General features: G+C 43.7%; 1 protein-coding gene across 2 annotated transcripts in view; it reads left to right on the forward strand.

Annotated features, from left to right (window-relative positions):
• ABCC8 (ATP binding cassette subfamily C member 8) overlaps positions 1 to 21,905 on the forward strand; it is a 1,425,084-nt gene that overhangs the window by 791,378 nt on the left and 611,801 nt on the right. For both annotated transcript variants that reach the window (XM_085648067.1, XM_085648068.1), the window contains 2 exons: positions 932 to 967; positions 3,031 to 3,066. In XM_085648067.1, the coding sequence (XP_085504193.1) occupies positions 932 to 967; positions 3,031 to 3,066 (72 nt within the window). The remainder of the gene's footprint in view (positions 1 to 931; positions 968 to 3,030; positions 3,067 to 21,905) is intronic.

Below are 21,905 nucleotides of genomic sequence, written 5' to 3' on the forward strand. Positions count from 1 at the left end.
GTAGATATTTTTCATACCTGGTGATTTATAATCTGTGGGCCTGGTTAATATTTATATATTGTTTTTATAAATCTTCCTACTTAATATATTGTGATTTATTTATGCAAATTACCTTAGTTTTTTGGAACACATGGATATCAAACAAAATGCAGTTCCTATGTTTTGGGCATTAAGGTGATTATGTATCAACGCATTGAGACACAGAATGGGTAAAATCCTTTGAAGCATTACTTTGCATCACGAGGGTGTCCCAAGGTGATACATCAGCATTCACATGCAACCACCCATAGTTTTTTATGATTACTAATATATGCCTTCTTGAAGCAGGTAAAAAGAGAACAATGTTCTTTTTTCTAAAAATGTTTAACTTTGCATGTGCGCTGTACTGTACTGTACTAAATGTGTAAGGAATTTGGAAGCGTGGCATTTACTTGCTTCAGAAACTTTCAAGCATACCTACTTGCAGGCGAATCCTGTGCCTTTGGAAGACGCATGCATCACCTGAGCTTGTGCCGGTGTGTACTCTTTGCAAACACCATCAGCTTCAGACATCACACTCCTGCTCTAATGGGCTGACTAAGAGGGGAAAAGTGCAGCGCAGACAGAGCGTGCAGCTGCTATTTTTGTTATCTTAAGCTTTACAGGTGCAGCTGCTGTTGAGGGAGCAGATGTTGTTATCGGATGCTTTGCTTCTGTGACAAATACCATTTAGGGCCAAACAAATGCGCTGTGATCTTTAGTTATCGCGAGGACAGATCGTTCTAGTTTACGTTTTCTATTTTCATCTTTTATATAGAGTGATGTGGCTTGGCTGTTAAAACACTGCTTGACAGGTGACACAGACATCTGTGCCAGATATAGGAAATAATTCAGGAGCAGGGTGCCACATTTGGTTAAGTAAACGATTTCTGGTGTTCTTTTCCTCATGCAGCACTGTTCCGGACAGCGAAACTGGAGAAGATGTCAGGTATGTTTTAGTTTGATCATTACCATGGACGAGTTAGTGAAAAGTGTGAGGAACTCGTATTGCTCACTAGGTCGAATACCAAATGCAAAAGCGGGGTTTTTCTCTCCCAGTGCGGGACTAAGTGTACAACTCACTTCATGTACAAAAACGTCATCCATTCGGCAGACAGCCATTTCAGGCAGGGCAAAAGAAACGCATAAAATACTTCACGCAGTATAACATGAACCAGGACCAATATGGTTACTACCCGGAAGAAGCCGCCTCCTGGCTTCAAAACAATTTATTGTTTTGTCACCGGCCAGATTTTTAACTTCCCAGGACTACTGAGCTATGGAACATATCTACTGTGTATCCTTAATATTTTCAGGGTTTCACCTATGGAGATGCATGGAGCATTCTGATCTGCTCACGTTGAAAATGAATGTACTGTGCATTTCCAGGTGGCATCATCAGTTTGATGTTATAGGCATCACCCTCCAGAGCATATCTTCAGTAAAGCAACCAAAGTCATCTATTTTTTCCTCTCAGATGGCAAGGCAAGTGGTTCTTATCCTGTTGATTACGGTGGACTTCCCATTAATCATTACTGGAACCCTGTGTCTCCCACTGGAATTACTATTGTGATCCGGAGATCCCCCGCTGAGTCATTACTAAAAGCTGGGGTCCGTTCTAAGTCGGGCGTTGCACGGGTGTGGATCAAACCCAGATCTGTTGACTGGGTGTGAGTGTTTGATTGGTTCTGATGCTCCGTCCATCACCAACCCTTTTGTACCGTGTGTGTTTCCAAGCAACATCCATGGATTCTGCCACATCGTAAACCTGGTAATGCGTCAGAATGCTATGCCTCCCAAGGGAGGCGTAAGGAGGCACAAGGAGAAATGTTTTCATTTCTCCTCGGTTTTTTTCTTTCTATGCGTGCTGCAATCTGCAGCATACATAGAAAGAGGAAAACACCTATCCTGTACAAAAACAATCCTCCCCGCAATGGTGCAAGGGTACCGTCATCGGCTCAGTGCAGCCAATTGTGCACCAGCGCTGGGGAGAGCACAAGGATCCGTCATATCGTTGTAGATATGACACATCCCTGTGCTTTGAAAGTGACTCAGTGCAGCACAGCAAAATGGCTTGCGGCACCACGCTGAGTCACTTTCTCGTAAATAAGGTCCACAGTCTCCAATTTCAAATTCCTTCACATTCACAGACCATTTGAAAATTAGCAATTATACTTTTTGCTTCTTCTTTACATTCTTTATTTATATACAATTTATCAATCTGTTAATATTATTTAATTTTCTAAGCAGTCGTGGACGCCCTGAATAGGCTTCGCGGACCCCTAGGAGTCCCCAGACCAGAGGTTAAGAACCACTGCTCTAGGCCTTACATAAGTTGCTCTGGAGCCATGGTGGAGTAAAACAGATGTGTGAACCCTAAATGCATCATGGCAGTATAGCATAAAGTTATGTAAGATTATCTCAAGGGACCAAAAACCAGCTAACTTTGAACATCATTGGTAGATGCAAATAATATTTAAATCTCAGAATACCTTATTTAGCAAAACCACAGAGGGTCCAGTTCTAAAAGGTAAATTCAAGTGTAAACATAGATTTATGACTTACTTTACCTTTCGTACACATGCCAAATATCCATAAAGGGCAAATAATTTCGGAAACAGATGGTGTACAGGTGCAATTGATAGATATGAATAAGACTCACCAACCAGGCTTATGATGAGACACATTTGTTCAACTTCAACTGGAGTATTTTAATAATGTCGTTATTAATGTTGCCTTTTCATGAACAGTAGATGGAGGTACGCAGAGAGTGACAGGTGATAGAAATCGTAATATGGTAGTGATCAGAGCATTGCGCTTTATAGAGTTATAGTTCTGTTTGTACACTAAAAATAGATTTAGCAGCCATCTGCGCAAATAGGATTTTATGGTAATGTGAATTGTTCCTTTTCTATTGAACACTAAATTATATTGAATTGCCACGTATTTACTTGATAGAACATTATTTAAATATTGCAACTTATTTTGAATATTCTTTTACTGTTTGTACAGTCCTGAAAAAGAAACAGCGGTGGACGTGGAACTCAGGTACGCAAGTGTAAAAACATATTGATTCCTTCTCACATTCAAATCGCATTTTATAATTGTTTTCATCTCTTCTGAAAATTACACTGTCAAGGAAGTGATTGGAAATTGAAATATGTGGGGTAAGACTTTCCATTAAGAGAAACTCAACATTGTAATTGCCTGAAACCAATAACAGTGCAATAAAGAACTGCTTTAATAATGAAAAACGTTTTGTATAGAAATTATAACGTAATCAACTTGAAGCTCGGCAAACTAACAGCTGTACTTCATTTCTTAGAAAATATAAAATGAAGAACACCATCATGAAAACTCTAGGCTGGTGAACCTCCCATTTGGTAAATTTAAAAAATGAGGTATATCCTTTTCCACAAACGGCTTGAACAAATTTCACAAGAAAACACCAAAAAAGTAGGCATGAAAGACAAGAAAATGAAATAGGAAAACAATTCTGCAGAAAACGGAGTTAATTAATGGAAAGGGGAAGCTATTTTAGAGCATAAGTAATTTTGTAGGTTCTTGGGTGTAGGCAAAGGTACGGAAATGTGCTACTATAGGGAAGGTATATGTTCCGGTAGATATGAAGGATTATGATGTTGACTCTATACAATAATGAAGGTCACTTAATAGTTTTAATCGTTTTGCATGCTTTTTAGGCTATATAATAGAGAGAAAAATCTTAAAATGAACATTGATCAAAAGCAGATAGACTCACAAAAAAAATTCCTTAGTTCCAGTTGATCAAAACGGTTTACACAGTAAATGTTTAACTCTGTATGTAGAAAATTAAAAACTTACAGTCACACAGCTTGTAGATATTGTTTTTGTAACGTTACTTCTATTGATTCTTTAGATCAGAATGTTTAGAGTGGTTTCAGTTCAATCATAAAATTAATCTTTCCTATCCCACATTGAGGAACTATTACTAAAGCGACTAAGATGTATTCCCTTACTCATAATTACATTTAGATAACCACCAGTCTCTCATACTAGGATGGACAAACTGAACAGTCTCTGTGCTTTGCATTTAGCCACCCATACTACATGCAGATACAGGGCACTATAGTGATAATCATGGGAGGTTAAAGAAGGTTCTCACATTGAAGTAGAACCTTGTCCCTTGGTGTATAGAAGGAAAAGTACAGACCAACCATTGCTCTTCCAATAGCCAGGGTTGCTTAAAGCTAGTGTGGCTATCTTAAATATATCCAATGGAATAGCTTGCAGATTTTGCATATATTTAAATCTTGACACATAACTGCATTAGTTGCTTCACTTACAGTGATTTAAACCACATAAGGTGGTTAATAAGTGTAGTGAGTTTTTTTTCGATGGTGTTGGGATCAGAATTTCCAGGGGACTAAGAGATTGGATTAGTCAGAGGATGGTGGGAATGCACATTATTTCTAATTTGGACATGTAAACAGGACAGAGTGGAGAGCCGACCCGTAAAAGGTTGCAGTCAGGAAGTTCAAAGTCATGTATGGAGAGAATGGTTAAATGTTAGAAATGAGAAATATTTTGGTATCATCCATATTTAGGTGATAGAAGCACCCAGACAAGTTTATATTGCCAGTAGATATGGTATTATGGGTAAATAGGAATAGAACCAGGATTGGCCCTGACCTGAGACCAATGAGGACAGAAGTTCTGCTGGTGTAATTCTTGCACATCTTCTGGCTCAAAATAGAACAGGAGAACCACATATTTGGCAGGGTGGGAGCACTGCTGAATTACAGTGCTCCAACTGCACCCCCCAAATCTACATAAGCCTCCCAGGGCCATGTCTGAGCGGCTGAGAGAGGGGAGTGGTTGGCTGCAGGACCATAGCCCAGGGGAGAAAATGCATGGCTGGGAGCCTCTAAATACAAAGTTCAGATTGCATGGCTGCCAGGTAAAAAGATTGCTTTCAGAAAACAAAATAACCTGATGTTAACTCTTCCTTCTCCTCTGAATACATTTAGAATACAAGATTATATCAAAGCCCTATACTGCATTAAAAAAACACATCTCAAACAATTTCTTTGTTTTTAAAATGATAGGTGAAACTGATCCTGTATGGTAATCTACAAAACTGAGGGCAATGAGGGAGATACTTATTAGTCACTTCACTGTATTAATTAAATGCAATAGTAAAATGCATGTTTTATTTACCAACTCTTCCTTTATAAAGAGGATCTCTGTCACTCTTTTTCAAAAACATTATTGCACGTCTGTTTCCAACTCATCCTTTTTAAAACACTTACCAAATGTGATTAAGCTTTAGATCACCAGATAGCTCATCTATCTTTGGCCTAGAGGAAGTAGGAAATGGACATTGCTACTAGGATACTAACTAAGGCAAATTAACACTACCACTAGCGCACTAGCACACAGGACACTGAAAGAGGAGCACCAGTACTGACATGGTAACAGTGACACTGGAGCTCTGCCATGGGGCACAAACTTTAATGCTGGGACTCCGGCTGGGGGTTGTTTCATTGGGCCACTTGCAATGGAACACAGGAATACTGACTCTAAGATAGGGATAATACACTGCAATACCTGAACTCTGACTCAACACTAACACAGTGACACTGACTAGGGATAACCACCACTAATGTACTAGTATGTGAATACTGACTGAGGGCATTGACACAAGTATACTGATTTGGGTCACAGATACTGAAACATGGACACTATGCCACAGCCATCAGAACACTGCCAAAAGGGCATCGACACTGACATGGCAATGTTGGTGACAGTGGCATGGTTCACAAACATTGACAAAATGGCACTGGAAAAGGAGCACCTACACCGAGGTAAGGACCTCTGACACATCACCGCCAGCAATCATACTACAAACGTGATACAAAGGGCACTGACATGGGTCATTGTCAATGGGATAAAGATAAAAGTATACTAGCTCAAGAGCACTAGCTCTATCAAGAAGATATTGACTTACTTGGAGACAGCAACACTAGAATGCTGACAGACAGCACACACACAAGGGGATGTTGTTGTACGGTTTCCACTTTCTCAGTAGGAAATGTGTGTTTGTTTGGACAACATAAACGTTGGGCCGGTACTAGACTGATTCCATACACCCCCTAAGGATATGTTGGCCAACAGTATTGCTAGCTCCCAATGCCCCCAATAGTACCCCTAAGGCTAGAAGGGTAACCAATGGTTTGGGCAACCGTAGAACATGACAACCCTGACTTTCTAGTGAAATCGTGGTAACAGCTCTAGAACCCTTTTCTCAGTCACTTGTGCATACTCAAGTACATACACAAGAAATACATAAAGGGGAATTTGAATATTGATTGAACCATTGGGATCCTTGTATAGAATATATATGCTTCAATGATTAATGGACAGAAGCAAATAAATGTGATTAGCAATATGAGCAGTGAAAAGAATGAACAATTCCACCTTTGTGCTAAAGCAGTATATATATGCTGGCATATAAGTGCTGTGTATAGTGTACTACTAATATGCGCTCCCTAACCCAGTTGCCTAGGGGGGTGTTCTGCCAAAAATCCCTTACTGGATGAATCAACTCTCCATTACCTGAAGGCAAGAGTTTGCAGGTCATCCATCCACCCAAAAGGTAAAGAGGAATCAGCTGGGCTAAGACTCCAACAACAGTTACGACCTTGCAATGACAGCAGAGTGCTCCTCTGATTTGAACACAGAAATGTGTGTGTACGTATAACATTTTCCATGCTTCCATGTTGAGGATTCAGTCAGGCTGACATTGCTTATTCTCTTTTGACAGCCATGTCGCCTCATGGACGAATAACAAACAACAACATTTGCAAAATGTGTATTCATGCCTTGTACTAAATGTTCAAAGTGTCATGATAGTGTACTTATGAAGTGGAATTTGTAAGCAATGTGGATTCAGAGAACATAATCCTGCACTGTTACGCAAGCAAATGTGTCACAAAAGTCATTGTGTAGAAAAGAAGGCAACTTAGGAAATGTGTGCAAGTAAAATGGCAGTGTTTCTTCCTGGGCCTAACCTAGTCATGTGACACTTTGAAACTGATTCATTGACACAAGGATATTAATAATAAGTTTCAGTCCCTTGGACACATGACCAGGACAGTGATACATCACACAGACACTAACACCAAGACACTTACTGGGCAGTGTCACAACACTTGGGTACTGGTCAATTATTACTGATATGGGTACACTGACATTGGACTACTGACACAGGGACACTGAAATGGATACCCTGACATAAGGACACAGACTATGATGCTAACACTGAATTGTGTAGCAGCAACAGTGTCAAGGGTTCCAGCTACGTTTGTACTGCCTATGTAGGCATTCCGACACAATCGAACAAGAGTTCTGTGACACCGAGGAACTGAAATGATAATACAAGGACTGACTTTGGAATGGTGGCATTGGCACATTGGGGTCAGTAGGTTTCCCTGAATGCGAACCGAGCCTGTCATTACATTCTGTTACTATCCACAATGCAAGAAGGAGTGAATTTCAAAAGAAAATGATTCATTATGTTTCCATGTTGCATTTTGGCACCTTTATGTTGTGGGCAATAAACCCACTCACACAAGCAGGGTAGAGATTTTATCAGGAGAAGTGTAAGAATGCTTGGTAGTAGTAAATGTGTTGTACCTCAAAGATTTTAAAAGTTCCCCTCATAGAAATGTGAGAAAAATTAGTGACTTAGCCAGGGTGTGACAGTCGCAGGACTATTTGGGTTAGAAAGTGGAGTGTGGTCCATGCATTTCACACCATTCCGTACTGTCCTGGATGTAGTTTTTAGAAACATCTGAGGTTACTAGCTTAATAATAATTCATCTGATCACCGATTAAAACCACAAAGAAAGAAAACGCCATTTGATTACTGTTATAGTTGTGTATTTTGTGACATGCAGTAATTCAAACTGTTGATATTATCACGTGTGCACAGGTCATCTGTATGACTGTATTGGTGTTCAGGTTGCTGCAAAGAATTTGGTGTATGGTGGAGCCATCCTGTGGTCAAGCAATCGTGGCCACAGAACACCTGGGTAATTAAATCAGTGCAGGATCCCATGGCATCACCTGATGCAGGGCCCTCCATAACATCATTTTCTGCTGCCGGCATGAGAACCTCAGCAAGACTGGCAGAGTACATGGTCTCATCCACCAGGTCCAAGGTCTCAGTTCTACCTGCAGCATTTTGTTTGCTTAATCTTATGTTTGGGGGATTTAAAATGCACTGTTCTCCACTTACTGGGGCCTCAGAGTGCAGATTGGCTTTTCCCCACAGGAAGACAAGTTTGTGCAGAGAACACAAATGAAGAAAACTGAACTATGGCCCTAAGAGCTGGAGAATGAGCTGAGCCCTCAAAATATTTTGATTGTAATTTATGCACCAAACATATTGTAAAAATATGATAAATATTCTTTAAAAGTCAGAGAAAGTATTCCTTCAATAGTTTTTGAAATAGAACAGTTTAATGCATTAGATGATATCACTGTAATACATATATTGAAAGTTTTAATTTCTAAACATGATCTTAGAAATATTTAAGAATATTTCTGTGCCCTTATAATGTTGCCATATGTCAACCATGAGAGATTTCAGTTTGTCGTTTACACAATATAAATTCCCAAGGTTACTGTTAACTGTGAAGCAATACTATTACCTATTAAACCATGTATGAGTGACCTTCATGTTTAGAGCAAATCCTGAAGTGAATTACTACACCATTCCCTCTGATTGACTGTACAAGGAAACAAGATTCTCTGTGAAGTGCAGTGATTTACCAAGGACCACACAATTTGGTTAAGTTAGGAAACTGAGGACATGATTTAGATGCTGGTGGTAATAGACCCGCCGTCATGTTTTCGACAAATTCTCTGTCCATCTACTAGGCAGTCTGCCCGCTCTATTTAGATGCTGGCTGTTTGACAGAGGATAGACCATCAGAGTGCTGTTGACTCCGCCAGGTATGTTCACCCACGTCGGCGGCGCTGTAGGCAAAAGCAGCTGTCCAAGGGAGGACAGCCAGTTTGTCCGCCGAGCCAATCACAGTGTCCCTTCCCGCCAACGTGACCTTGGCGATAAAACCTCCACCCCTGAGTTGGCGGTTTGGAAGGGATATAAGTCAGAAACTCACGTTTTCTCACTGTCACACCTCATTTTCTGAAATGGACCTGACTTTGCTGCTGTTGCTTGATGACAGACAAAATTAAACACCGCAGTGGACGGAATACACGGTAAGCTCCACTTTTACATGTTAGCTTTTTGACTTGTCTGTTAAAATTTACAATGGACTTGTTCATTTTTAAATCTCTCTTACAAGCAATAGCATACCATTGTGCAATGTATATGTGTGTAATGCTGACATTTAAGAAATTTAAAGAAACACACCTATATGATTACATTGTATTTCTAAATTTGGTACAAGCTGTCTTAAACAAAATGGACACTTTCACAAAAAAGGATATCAATCAAAAATTCTAAAAGTCTCTATACAGGTGTGCTTAAATACATTTCTAAAATTGTCAGCTTTAAAAATATACATTACACATTATTGGGGTAAGTAAAATGTAACATGATGTAGAAATTGCACTACACAAGGTGTAACATTTACCTTATTAATTGCCTGTCAATGCCAGTCCCAAATTTGAATCATTCAATTTATTAATACATGTAACATTTCCTCTTGTCTAGTGCAAGTTGTGTATTGTATACAATTTCAGTTGTCACATTATTTTATACGGTGCATTGCATATATGTTCATTCTTATCAGTAATCATGGTCAAACAAACACACCTGTAGTAACACTAACATAAATGTAAACATCAATTTGTTGGTGCAAGTTTTCATTATCATGATGTATGCCTGCACCAAAATTCAAATGACCATCACATACTATTTTAACCAGTGTATGCACTTAACAAAGTTGACATAAACTAATATGTTGTATTTCCTGCCATAATGGTAAATAAAAATATGAACCTCATATTTTAGTCAGAAACATTTCTAGGAATCAAACAATTGCAAAGGAAAATTAATGCCAGAACAAACTTGGTGAGAAGAAAATTAGAGATTTAGTCAAACAATGAGATACGTCTCTCAAAATAAATCCAATCCAGATTGCAGTCCATTACAATATAAAAAAGTATAGTGCACTGTTGTGCTGTGGCACTAAGCTTGCCTCCTAAATCACTGCCAAGGGGAACCTCCTCAGGAGGGGCATTTACTGGGCACAGAGCAAACACCTAAATGATCCTACTTGGGCGGGAGTGGTTTTGGAGTGGTGGTTTTGGGTTTGGTGGGTGGTTTTTGGTTTGGGAGGGATGGGTTGGGGTTTGGAAAGGGTCAAGGCAAGTGCAAAACAGACAATCTTCATGCAGAAAACAGGTAGGATGGTCTGCAGGGGGTTGGGGTTGGGAGGTAGAGGGAGTGGCAGTGGGGGATGTGTGTGTGTCTGTTGAGGTTGCAGGTGCCTGTGGGTCTGGTGTATATGGTATACGATTGGATATGTGATTTTTCCTAGGTTTATGTTGTTCAGGTGAGTGTGGGCGTTTGTGTTTCCAGGGTATGATTTCTAATATATGTGTGTGTGTGGAAGTGTGTGCTTTTGAAGTGCTGGGTGTGGCTGTTGTGCATGTGGATGTGGTGGTGAATGTGGGTGTGGTGGTGGGGGGTGTCTGTGGTTGTGCTGGTGGTACTGCATGTGGGTTTGGTGGGGTGTGCCTGTGGGTGTGCTGGTGGTGGTGGTGCATGTGGGTGTGTGGGTGAGGGGTGGGGTAGGTGTGGGTGGGGTGGTTGTATATTGTTGGTGTGTGTGCCTATGTTTGTGTGTTTCTGGTTATGTGTTGATGTGCTGCTTGTATATGTTGGAGTGGGTGTGTGCAAAGGAGTGAGTGTGCTTGGGACAAGGCTGTAAATTGGGAATTGGGATGGGGAAGGGGTGGGAGTTAGGGCACAAAGTTGGGATGGTTAGGAGGCTGCGATCCGTGAGGAGCCTAGACCTTGACATGACCTCTGTAGGCAAGGCATAGCACTGTGAATGCCTTCTAGGTATGCTGCCATTTGTTGCATGTGGCAACTGAGCAGAGTGGATGGCATTCAGGAGTGCAGTCTGGCGTAAAGAGATGTTTTGTAGGAGGTTAATAACCTCCTCACTCAGTACAGCTGGAGAGACAGGGCAGTGGGTGAGGTGCCTGCAGCGAAGGAGACACCACAGCAAAGGAGACGCCACCCCTTTTATGACGGGGCAGATTTTGCCAACTTGGGGGAGCAAGAGGGAGGGTGGAGGTGGTTCTCTGTTTGGTGGACTAGGATGCAGGTTGTACAATCCCTATAGTGTCTTCCACCACTAGGGACTGCTCTCTTGAGGAGGCCTAAGAAGATGATGTAGTAGAGCTGTTGGCCTTCATTACAGTCCCCTCACCCTCTATGCCACTGGGTCTCTCGTTGTTGGTGGTCTCCAAACCACAGTGCCCAGCTGCTTCCTCGCCTATGTGGCCAATGTCTACTTTGTCTGCTCTTGATGATGCTGAAATGACATATATAATAGTTTTATTTTATCTGTGTATATAGAACTGGTCATGAACTTTAATCACAAAGCATTTTCAAAGTTTTCATATTTCATCAGCTTCAAGGCTCTCAAACTTTGGTTCAACATTAGCATAAGCTCATCCATGTAGGTGACATTTTCAGAAACGTTTGGGCACAGTTTTGTAATTCCCCATGATAGCTCCTATTTTATATATGCTCTTGTCTCTTTAAAAAAAAATATATATATTGTATTTTATTGCAGTTTAAGACATACAGCAAAAGAAGAAAAACATAACATATTCATAGCTGATAATAAATGAAAGAACAAAAGCCAAAATAATACAAATGCGGATGGCTAGAATCACAACCGAAATTACAAATGAGTAATATCAATACAGAGGACAATGGCGAGCAATGGGAGGGGGGGTAGGAGAGAAGCGGTATTGGGGATATAGCAATCTGGGAAATTATGGAGCAGTGCACAGTGCATTGATGCACGGCTCCTATCCGGCGGGTGGAGCTCCAACAGTAAGTGAACAGTCCGAAGGGGACCAGCGGCATCAATATCAACATCGCAGGGCATGAATAGACAGAGAGCAAACAGTGCCGTTAGTTAGTCATCAGGGGCATCAGTTTCAGACAGTTTAGCTGCACAGTATTGGGCAAAGAGACCCCAAAACCTCTTCGGGCGACTACTCGGAGGCCGCATCTCATTGTAAACATCAGATTGAGTGTGGCAGTATACCATGTCTCGTTCCCACTCCGCTAGTGTAGTCAACAGCCCCCTCATCCATCTCATCGCTAGCCGACGCTTGGCCGAAAGCAACCAATTTACGCATAGCCTTCTTAAGAGGTTTAGTGTAAGCTAAGAGCGCCATCAGGGGATCCGGAGCCAGGGGGCATCCTAGTATGTCACTTAGTTTATGAAAAATCGCATCCCAATATTGTGTAACTGGGTGGCACTGCCACACCAGATGAAAAAAGCCAGCGTGGGAAGCACGACATCGTTCACAGTCGTCGTAGTCGTGCAATCCATACCTGAACAAGCGTAAATGGGAGTGGTACAATCTATTTAAGTATTTAAAATAGGCAAGCCTATTCCGCCATTGATAGAAATCTGCCGGGTAACTGTACAACAGTAGAGCCAAATATCGTCCGTGATAGGAGTGCCGACGTCGGTCTGCCAGGCTTGTTGAGCCCTACTGAGGGGGGGAACTTTCGTGGGAAGAGCTGAGATGTATAATTTGGAGACCAACTTGCATGAGCTCTGGGCGCACAGAAGAGAGGTCAGAGGGGGAATGTCTAAAGGTTCCTGCAGCTCCTCACCCAAAACTGTCCGCAAGGCGTGTCGGGTTCTGAAGAAATGGAATCTGGTCAGTGCCGTCTGCCCGTCACCAGTGCCCACCGCCTCCTCCCAAGAGCACATCCGCCCATTCCGAAAGAGATCCCCCATAGTCTGAATGTGCAGTTTGTGAAGGGATTCAAGGGTCCCTCCATCCGAGCTGAGCGCAAACCAATGGCACCACTCAACACGCAGGAGGGGGAAATAGAGCTTTGTGCCATCATGCATACCGAGGAACGCACTCCACTCGTGGGTAACAGAGTTGATCGAGTCAAGAATGCCACATCGTCACGAAGGGTCCTGCGTGAGGAAGCGAGGCAGTGAGTGCGGGGCAGCAGCCACCCCCTCTATATGGAGGTGAGGTAGATCTCAGGGCCCGTGTACCCAACTGTATGCAAGAGAGGCCTGCGCAGCCCTATAATACAGTTCGAGGTTCGGGACATTCAACCCTCCAGCAGCATATGGTAGTATGAGTGCGTCCAACGCTCCTCTAGGAGTCTTACCCGCCCGCGCTAATTTAGTCATCAAAGACTCACGGAACAGATGCTGTGGGAGAACAATATTAACAAAGAGAAACAGTAGGTGCGGGAGAACAACCATTTTCATCAGGGCAACACGGCCAGTCAAAGAAAGAGGTAGAAGTATCCACCGGTCAATATCGTCAGCAAGCTTATCAATCGCTGTCCCGTAATTGGCTTTCAATATAACGTCCGCATCGGAATGGACGTGGATGCCAAGATACCGTACAGGCTCCGTAGTCCACTGCAGTGGGAAATCGAGCGAGAATTGTACTGTTGCCGGCATCAGAGGGAAAATGATAGATTTATCCCAATTAATATTTAAGCCAGAGAGGCCACCAAAACGGAGGACCTCACAGATTACCAGAGAGAGATGTACTTCAGGGTCACTGACGTAAAGAAGGGTATCGTCAGCGTACGCAGATGTGATGAGGTTGTACCGAGGGAAGCGAAGTCCCCTCTGTCCGTGAAATTCACAAAGTGCCTGCAACAGGGGCTCAGCAGCCACCGTGTGCAACAACGGGGACAACGGGCACCCGTGACGAGTGCCTCGTGAGATTGAAAACTGTGACGAGACTGTATCTCCCGTCCGCACTCTGGCTATAGGCACATTGTACAATACCGAAATCAGTTGCATATATACTTCGCCAACACCCATTCAATTCAGCACAGCCTTCATGAATTTCCATTCAATAGAATCGAAGGCCTTTTCGGCATCGAGGTAGACTGCCGCAGCCTTGACCTCGGGCCTCACGTGCTGCAGAGCACCGAAAACCATGCGAAGATTATGTGTTAGTGTGCGACCGGGAATAAACCCAGCTTGTTCGGGCCTGATCAGCTAAGGGAGTAACAGCGACAGACGGTTCGCGAGAATTTTGGCATACAATTTAGTGTCCACGTTGAGGAGCGAGAGTGGATGATAGGACGAGTATTTACGCAAGTCCTTATTGGGCTTTAACAAGGTGATAATCAACGCCTCATGCATGGAAGGTGGCATAGTGCCTTCAGCAGCTATATTGTGAAATAAACTAATAAGGTGTGGGATAAGGAGGTCACTGATGCCTTTATAGAAGACGACCGTAAAGCCATCCATTCCAGTGGCGCTCCCCTCACGCATGGAGCCCAACGCAAGTCGGACCTCAGCCACCTCGATAGGGCGGATCAAGAACTCTCAATGCCAGTTCTTTAACCAGGGAAGCTGTATGTACTCCAGGTAGCCGGATATATCTTCATCGCTAGGGGAGAGTTTAGAGCTGTACAGCTCCTGATAATAGGAGTGGAAGCGGACACCAATCGCAGCGCTCTCTGTTGACATCGAGTCATCCTCCCCTTCTAATTCAATAATGGCACCAGAGCCCATACGGTGGCGCGCCATTGCTGCCAACACTGAGCTTGGACGGTCAGGCTCACCATAGGCTCTGGCAGATGCATACTTGCCCATATGTTTAACTTCTCGATCAGCTTCCTCATGGAATTCGGCTAAAGTGGCCTTTATCTGCTCACAGAGCGCAGGGTCCCCAGTGCGGGGCTGACGCGACTCGATATCGGACAAGCGGGCCTCAAGAAGGGCAAGGCAGTCACGAATGGCACGAAGAACTCCCACATGCTTACTAATGGCCACCCCCGAATGTATACCTTGAACGCCTCCCACACCGTGGTGAAGGAATCAACCATACCCACATTATTGGTAAAAAAAAAACAGAAATCGCATCCTTGAGTTCTGAATGGAAAAATGGGGGAGGAGTCCGGGGGGTGGTAATGGTGAACACAACCGGCGAATGATCCGAGAAGGTTGCGGGGGAGGACTGAGCAATCCACCACCTTAGGCATCATAGCACGTGTGATGAACCAATAGTCAATGCGGGTGTGAACATCGTGCGGTGCAGAGTATTGTGTATACCCACACTGATCGTGCGAACGCGACCTTCACACATCGACTAATTGCAACTGTAAAGCGACGTCCAACACCATCTTAGCTGAGGCAGAAAGCAGGCGAGGAGGGCCCCTCGACCGGTCCAGGGTTATGTCCAATATACAATTAAAGTCACCTCCCCAGAAGATCGGAAGAGAGCATCGGTTCCGGAGCAGCAAGAACAAGGATTGATAGAACTCCGGATCATCATAGTTCGGGCCGTAGGAGTTGACTACCAAAAATTCCCAATCAGGGCCATAACAGCGTGACACAGTATATCTACCTGCCGGGTCCGTCAACAGGGGCTCCAGTTTAAGCCAGCTTTAGGATTTATCCACGTCAAGACACCCCTGGAGTGAGAAGTAAAGTAAACTGCGTGAGAAGTGCCCGCCAGTCTGTGGCCTGTAAGGAGCGCACTGCCTGGCTGCAGATGGGTCTCTTGTAGTAATGCAACGTCTACCTCCTTGCGCTTCAGATATGCAAACATTTTACGCACTTTACGGTGGTCATTTAAGCCCTGAATATTCCACGTCAGGAAAGTCAGGTGCCGGGGCACACGCGCCCTAGGTTGCGTGTCCGGCACAATGACCACAGAGATGTAAAGAAGGATATCCGCACAAAGTCCAACCCCCTCACCCCCGCCATAAACAAAGTAGGAAACTTTGCGATCCAAGCACGAAAAAATGAACAAGGAAGAAAAACAACCCACAAAAGCACACCACCCCCTACTCACGCCTTGCAAACCCCAACTCTGCAAAGGCAAGCATCTACCCACCCGAACCACACAAAAAAGAAAACCAAACGTGAGGCACACCCACCCATTGCCCCATCAAAACACACAACCATAAAAAGTGGATCAGCGGCTAACGCAGTGGGGCGGATGTTGCCCAGCTACACAAATTAAGCCAACCCACCGCTCAAACACCGCTTGCAATTCACAAACTTACTGCAACCACAACTGGCAGCCGCGAAGCATTACAGGACCAATAGTAGGTCATCAGGCAGCAGACTAACATGTTCTTGTACTTGTAAATAAAGGGACCCCCTCAAAAGCACTTTAGATCTAGGAGTAAGAGGGGAAGGTAAACAATATGACAAAGCTATAGCTCCTCTCAGACCTCTATTTCTTTTACCTCAGATTGAATCTATGCATGGGTAGACCATTACTAGTGTTGCATAGTCATTTTGCATTATAATTCATTAATACATGAACTTTTTGTTTTTTATAAAAATATTCATTTTATTTATTCATTCTCAAAAATTCAAATTTTTATAGTAATTGTCCACCAGATAACGTCATTTACTGATGTCAAACATTTCATTTTCTATGTTGATAAACGTACAATTTTTTAGACAAAAAAATATATCACTGTTATATAAAATCAAAACAACCCTACTGAGCCAAGACTACAACAGCACTCACAAACACACTCATAACTCAGTTATACTTTCATTCATACATGACACTTATACTATGTGGGTGTCAGGAATATCAGAATGATAAGACATCTCCAATAGTTGGTAGTGATGACAAAACTGTTAATGGGTCTGGGCGCACGTGGTCTACGCGCGTTTCGGTGGGATAGCATGGAATGAAACCACCTTCATCAGGACCTCGCCCACCTAGGGTATGGTGTCAACAGGCTTGTACTGGGTAGGATACCTAAAAACACAACAAAAGGATATACATTTATTTTTAAATTTACCCATGCTGGGACATTAAATTATTAGTTTTAGATGCTGTATCAATACGTTTTGGGTGAAAGCCTCAAAGTAGAGGAAAGAAAAACCTGCATAGCTGCACCCATCATAGTGTGCATTATAGTCATGATTAAGGTAATCCATGCATTTAAAAATGAGTAAACCATGGAAAATAAGATTTGAAAGCAAGACTCAATTTGCCAGGTAACCTTTTTGTGTTCCTAGAGAGAAGACATAGTTGTGCACTATCGATTACTTATAGAAGATATCTAATCTATAATGAACTATAACAGTACACTGTCCCTTACTGTGCAATGGTCAAATAAGATGTTCCTAATCGTAATTTCAACTGCAGCAATGTGGCACGTTGTATCTGGAGCAGCAAAGGCAAGCGTCAATGCAGGAAAAATAGGTATGAACGTAAAAAACAGTTCGTATGTGGTCTATTTGTCATGAAGACACATTACATTGATAGACATGCTCAGGAGAGAGGTATCAAGGTAAGAAGGTAAGGGTACCTAAACAAGTTGCAAGACTTGATGTCAGTTGAGCTGGTATAATGTCATAGGAAGACCGGGAATTTGTTATACATCCGCGCAGAATTGATCTGAAAATATGAAAGGGGATACCACGCATAAGTATTGCATGGTGGTAGTCCAATGGTTAACACATGGTGTAATTGTACAATATGTGGCGTTGTCAATGCTTTTCAAAATTGATTGCATACTCACTTGGGTATGTAGGATGCCTTCCGTTTTTTAGAATAGATACGAAACCCCCAGTTCAAGATAATGGTGAGGCGTTGATCAAATATTCTCTTAGGAAGTTCGCAAGTTAAGGCCTCCCAAGGGTAAAACATGTTTTTAAAAAAAAGAGATTAACAGGGCTAGTGTATCCTGCAACAAGCTTTGCCATAATATTGTATCTGTCGTTGGTCTAAAAGGGTTAAATCTATCACATAAGGGCTCATAAGATGTCTGTACGAAATCCGAAGTCCGGAATAGTCCGACAGTGATACAACTGTCATCTATGTCAAGCTATGGGAAAAACGCCCTTAATGTGACGTAAAGATAATTCCGCAAATCCAGAGTGTATAGAAAGAGCTATCTGTTAGGGTCTATTTAGCGCAATGTTGATCATACACCAATATCTTGTAACGGGGGTGCTGCAAATCCGTGACATTCCCGGTGGCCATGTGTATCTAAGTTCCGAATAGTTTGCTTATTAGTGAACGAGTCTAATGTATTAGGGCTCAACAAAGTCTACTGATATGCTCAGAGTCTGTGCCCGTCTGCTTATATTAATATGCTTAAAGTTTTTGCAATACGGCAAGGAGACTATAAGTTTTGCCCAATCTATAAGAGATAGTGTGTACGTGAACTAGTTTCGGTAATAGGTTCGCATGAGGTAACCTAGCATATAATACGTCGCTGATCTGCTCACCTCTCATTTAGGCCGAATAGTTTCTCCTGGTTTAACGAACGTCTCTCACTGCATTCCTGGATGCTCGTTTTTCGAGTTTCTAAACCCCATGCGTTTTTAAAGTGGGTGAGGAAGATGCCACGCATGCGTGCTGGCTGTGTGACCGCAGCGTGAGGTCAGAACATCCTGGTAGTCATCGAAATGGGACTCCGGAAGTGCCAACGAATATTCACGTGAATGATGATACACAAAGCACATCAACGGATATAGAGAAGGGACTAACAGTTCCACTGATGTGCCGTAAATGTGGCCACGAATATATATGTATAAAGGGAAAGAGGATCTACAATATGCGATCCCTCAGTTATTACGGTATGTCTGTCACATGGTTATAATATCCCAATTAATAGAAGCAGACATTATAATTAAGAAAAACTTTTTGCATGTAATATATCAGTAATTCTCTTGTAGGCAATATTCCGAAGTAAGGTACACATTTGGATGCTTGTTGTGTATAAAGGCTATCAATCATATATGAAGACTATTACTAGAGTCCCATAGATTAAAAATTCAATCAGCGCAAAATATATTTAAAGCACTGATAGACCGAATACAAATATGATGAGACCTCCTGCGCTCAAATGGGATAACAATAAGAATATTGTCATTGAGCGGGTAGTGAGTTTACAAAGGGCTGCTGCTGATAACAAATGTGTGTCAAACTGTGCAGAAATAATGTTACAGACTGATAGGGCCAACTTAGAATGTAGTAGGGCCCATTATATCCATATAGGATGATGGAAGGATGCCTATTCTACATCTGAACAAGAGGATGGAATCATATGATGATAGGAAAAGGTAATATTCACTATATACAAGGGGGTCAAAAAAGATCGCCCGAGATAAGAGAGATGAGGGCCAGATCAATATCTGGCGAACAGACATGTGATTTATAGACGCATGAGCAGCGGAGAGTCTAACGGTTTGTAACGTTCCATAAGATTTCTTCATTTAATCCGCTCTTCACACTGTCAAATGTGAAAATCCAAAAGGTTTCTCTGCGTTTTCGCACTGTTTCATTTGATTGTCCAGGTTTGGTTTTAATTTTTTCCAGAATACACCAACGAAGATCTTGTTCGTTATGGTGTTGGTCCAAGCAATGTGTGACCAGGGGGGCTGAGATTTTTTGCGTGCGTATAGCCGACTTATGTTCGCTATACCTAGTTCGAAACTCTCTGCTGGTTTCTCCTATGTAGGCCAACTCACATGGGCAGAGAATAATATAAATGATGTTACTGCTTCTGCAATTACTCAAATCTCTCAGTTTGAACGTTTTACCCTTGACTAACATGTTACCATGCCAGCAACAGTGAAAGTGGGAGGCAAAGGTAAGTCACATATAAGATACCACAAGTCGTTCAGTCATTATCATCCAAGGATCTGGCAGCATCATTCTGCAAGGAAGAGGCTTGTGGACTGTTCAAGCGTTTGCCAGTTTTTTCCCAATCGCGGAAGGCCTTTTGTAGTGATTGCAGGTCTGAATAAATCCTGGGCTTCCCATCGAAGAGGACCTTAAGACGTGCCGGGTATAACATAGCATATTCAACGTGCTGGTCCCGCAGTTTGCGTTTCAAAGTATGGAACTGCCGCCGTTCCTCTTGCACTTTGAGGATAAAGTCAGGGAACAGGGAAATGTCTGAACCTTCATACCTCAGGGGCCCCAGTTCTCGTGCCTTGCACAGTGCAGCGTCTCGGTCCCGATAATTCAAAAGTTTGGCAATGATGGTACAGGGAGGGGCGCCTGGCTGGGGCCGTGCCTGAGAGAGCGGTGCGCCCTCTCCACCGCGAAGAGATGAGAGAAAGTGTCAGCGCCCAGGAGAGAGGTCAGCAGGAGCTCCACAAACTGCTCCATGTTCCCTGTCACTGTAGACTCCGCCAGGCCAGTAATGCGCAGGTTGCTGTGGCACGACCGGGCCTCTAGGTCCTCCGCCTTGTCATGTAAGGCCGAAAGAGCGCGCTCCATCTGCTTCCGTGCACCCTCGGCATCAGTCTGGGCCTCCTCCACCTCAGTAATGCGGCGCTCTGCCATATCCAGGCGCTCTGCATGTTTGTCAACACGCTCGGAGATCCGATCCATCCTGTAGGCCAGCGTGTCAATCTTAGAGTCTATGGCAGTGAGGCCCTGCTGCATGGACACAATAATTTGCTTTATGTCCCCCACAGGATCGTCAGTAGGAGCATTAGACTCAGGGGGAGCCCTGTCTGCCCCCTCCTCATTACGCCGGGGCTTATGCTGCTCTAAGTGGAGTTTGGGATGAGTCTTATCAAGTTTCCCCATGATGGTGATTAGAGCAGGTAAGTGCAGAGCAGGGGGGAGGGCGCAGGATCCCCAGGCAAGGAGGTCAAGTCCACCAGCTCCCGCCTACGGGACCCGTTCCAGCAGAGGGGAGCAACACCGAGGCGACGCAGCTCCAGGAGCGCAGGACAGCAAGCTCGAAGCACTTGTTATCAGTTTGTTAGAGAAAACCGCACCACAAAATCAGCCAAGTCGAGGGGGCACCAATAGCAGGTGACCGCAGCCAGAGAAAAACAGCAGGCACAGATAGTAAGGATTCCCACCTTCAGGAGCACCACAGGTCGATCCAAGAGATGGGGCTGCCAGGAAGGAGAATTCGATAATGCACCGACCAGGAGAGAGCACCCCGCACCAGATTTAATGAGCTGCGCACCTCGCTGCGTCTCCACCAAACTAACGGTCAAAATGGCAGAGAAGGCGATCAGGCCCAGGCAGCGCCACGTCGTGCCGGTGGCAGACACCAGCAGGGGGGCTCCAACGGTCTAGGCGTGGATCCGAGCGGCAATACAGCAGCTGACACCCAGCAATCACGGCTCCGCTCCGCCAGAGGATTGCGATCACCAGCCACCACAGCACAAAGCCGAGCGACGGGTGCAGGGCGCTCGGCTCCGCCCCAGCAAATCCGGCCCAGGCAACAGGAGACCCGGCCAGCACCAAACTTCAGGTCGGGGATCAAAGGCTGCCTCACGCCACGCCCGCCGAGCCTCTGCAGTACTCGATGGAGGGGAGGACAGCAGAGAGCGGACTACACCCTCTGGGACGCAAGCAACCAAGCAGTCAACACAGGTACTGGCGCCGTAGTCACAGCAGGGTTCTGTGCGGATTGTGAACGGATAGTGGCGGTGTTGAGCAGAGCACTACGGAATCATGGCCATCTTCCAGCTGGGCAAGCTCCGCCCCCATGGTCTTTTCTCTTATCCATTTTTATTTCTCCTTTTGGGCTTTGTTGTTTATAATAGTGAACGTATGTCAACAAAAATTATATACCTCAAAAATAACTTTGTACATTGTGTTTACAAGGCCCAAAAAATAGCATTATTGTCGTTCACAAAAAGTATAATATCAGTCAATGT

This window comes from Triturus cristatus, chromosome 3_2 (assembly GCF_964204655.1).
Source record: "Triturus cristatus chromosome 3_2, aTriCri1.1, whole genome shotgun sequence".
Classification (NCBI taxonomy): domain Eukaryota; kingdom Metazoa; phylum Chordata; class Amphibia; order Caudata; family Salamandridae; genus Triturus; species Triturus cristatus.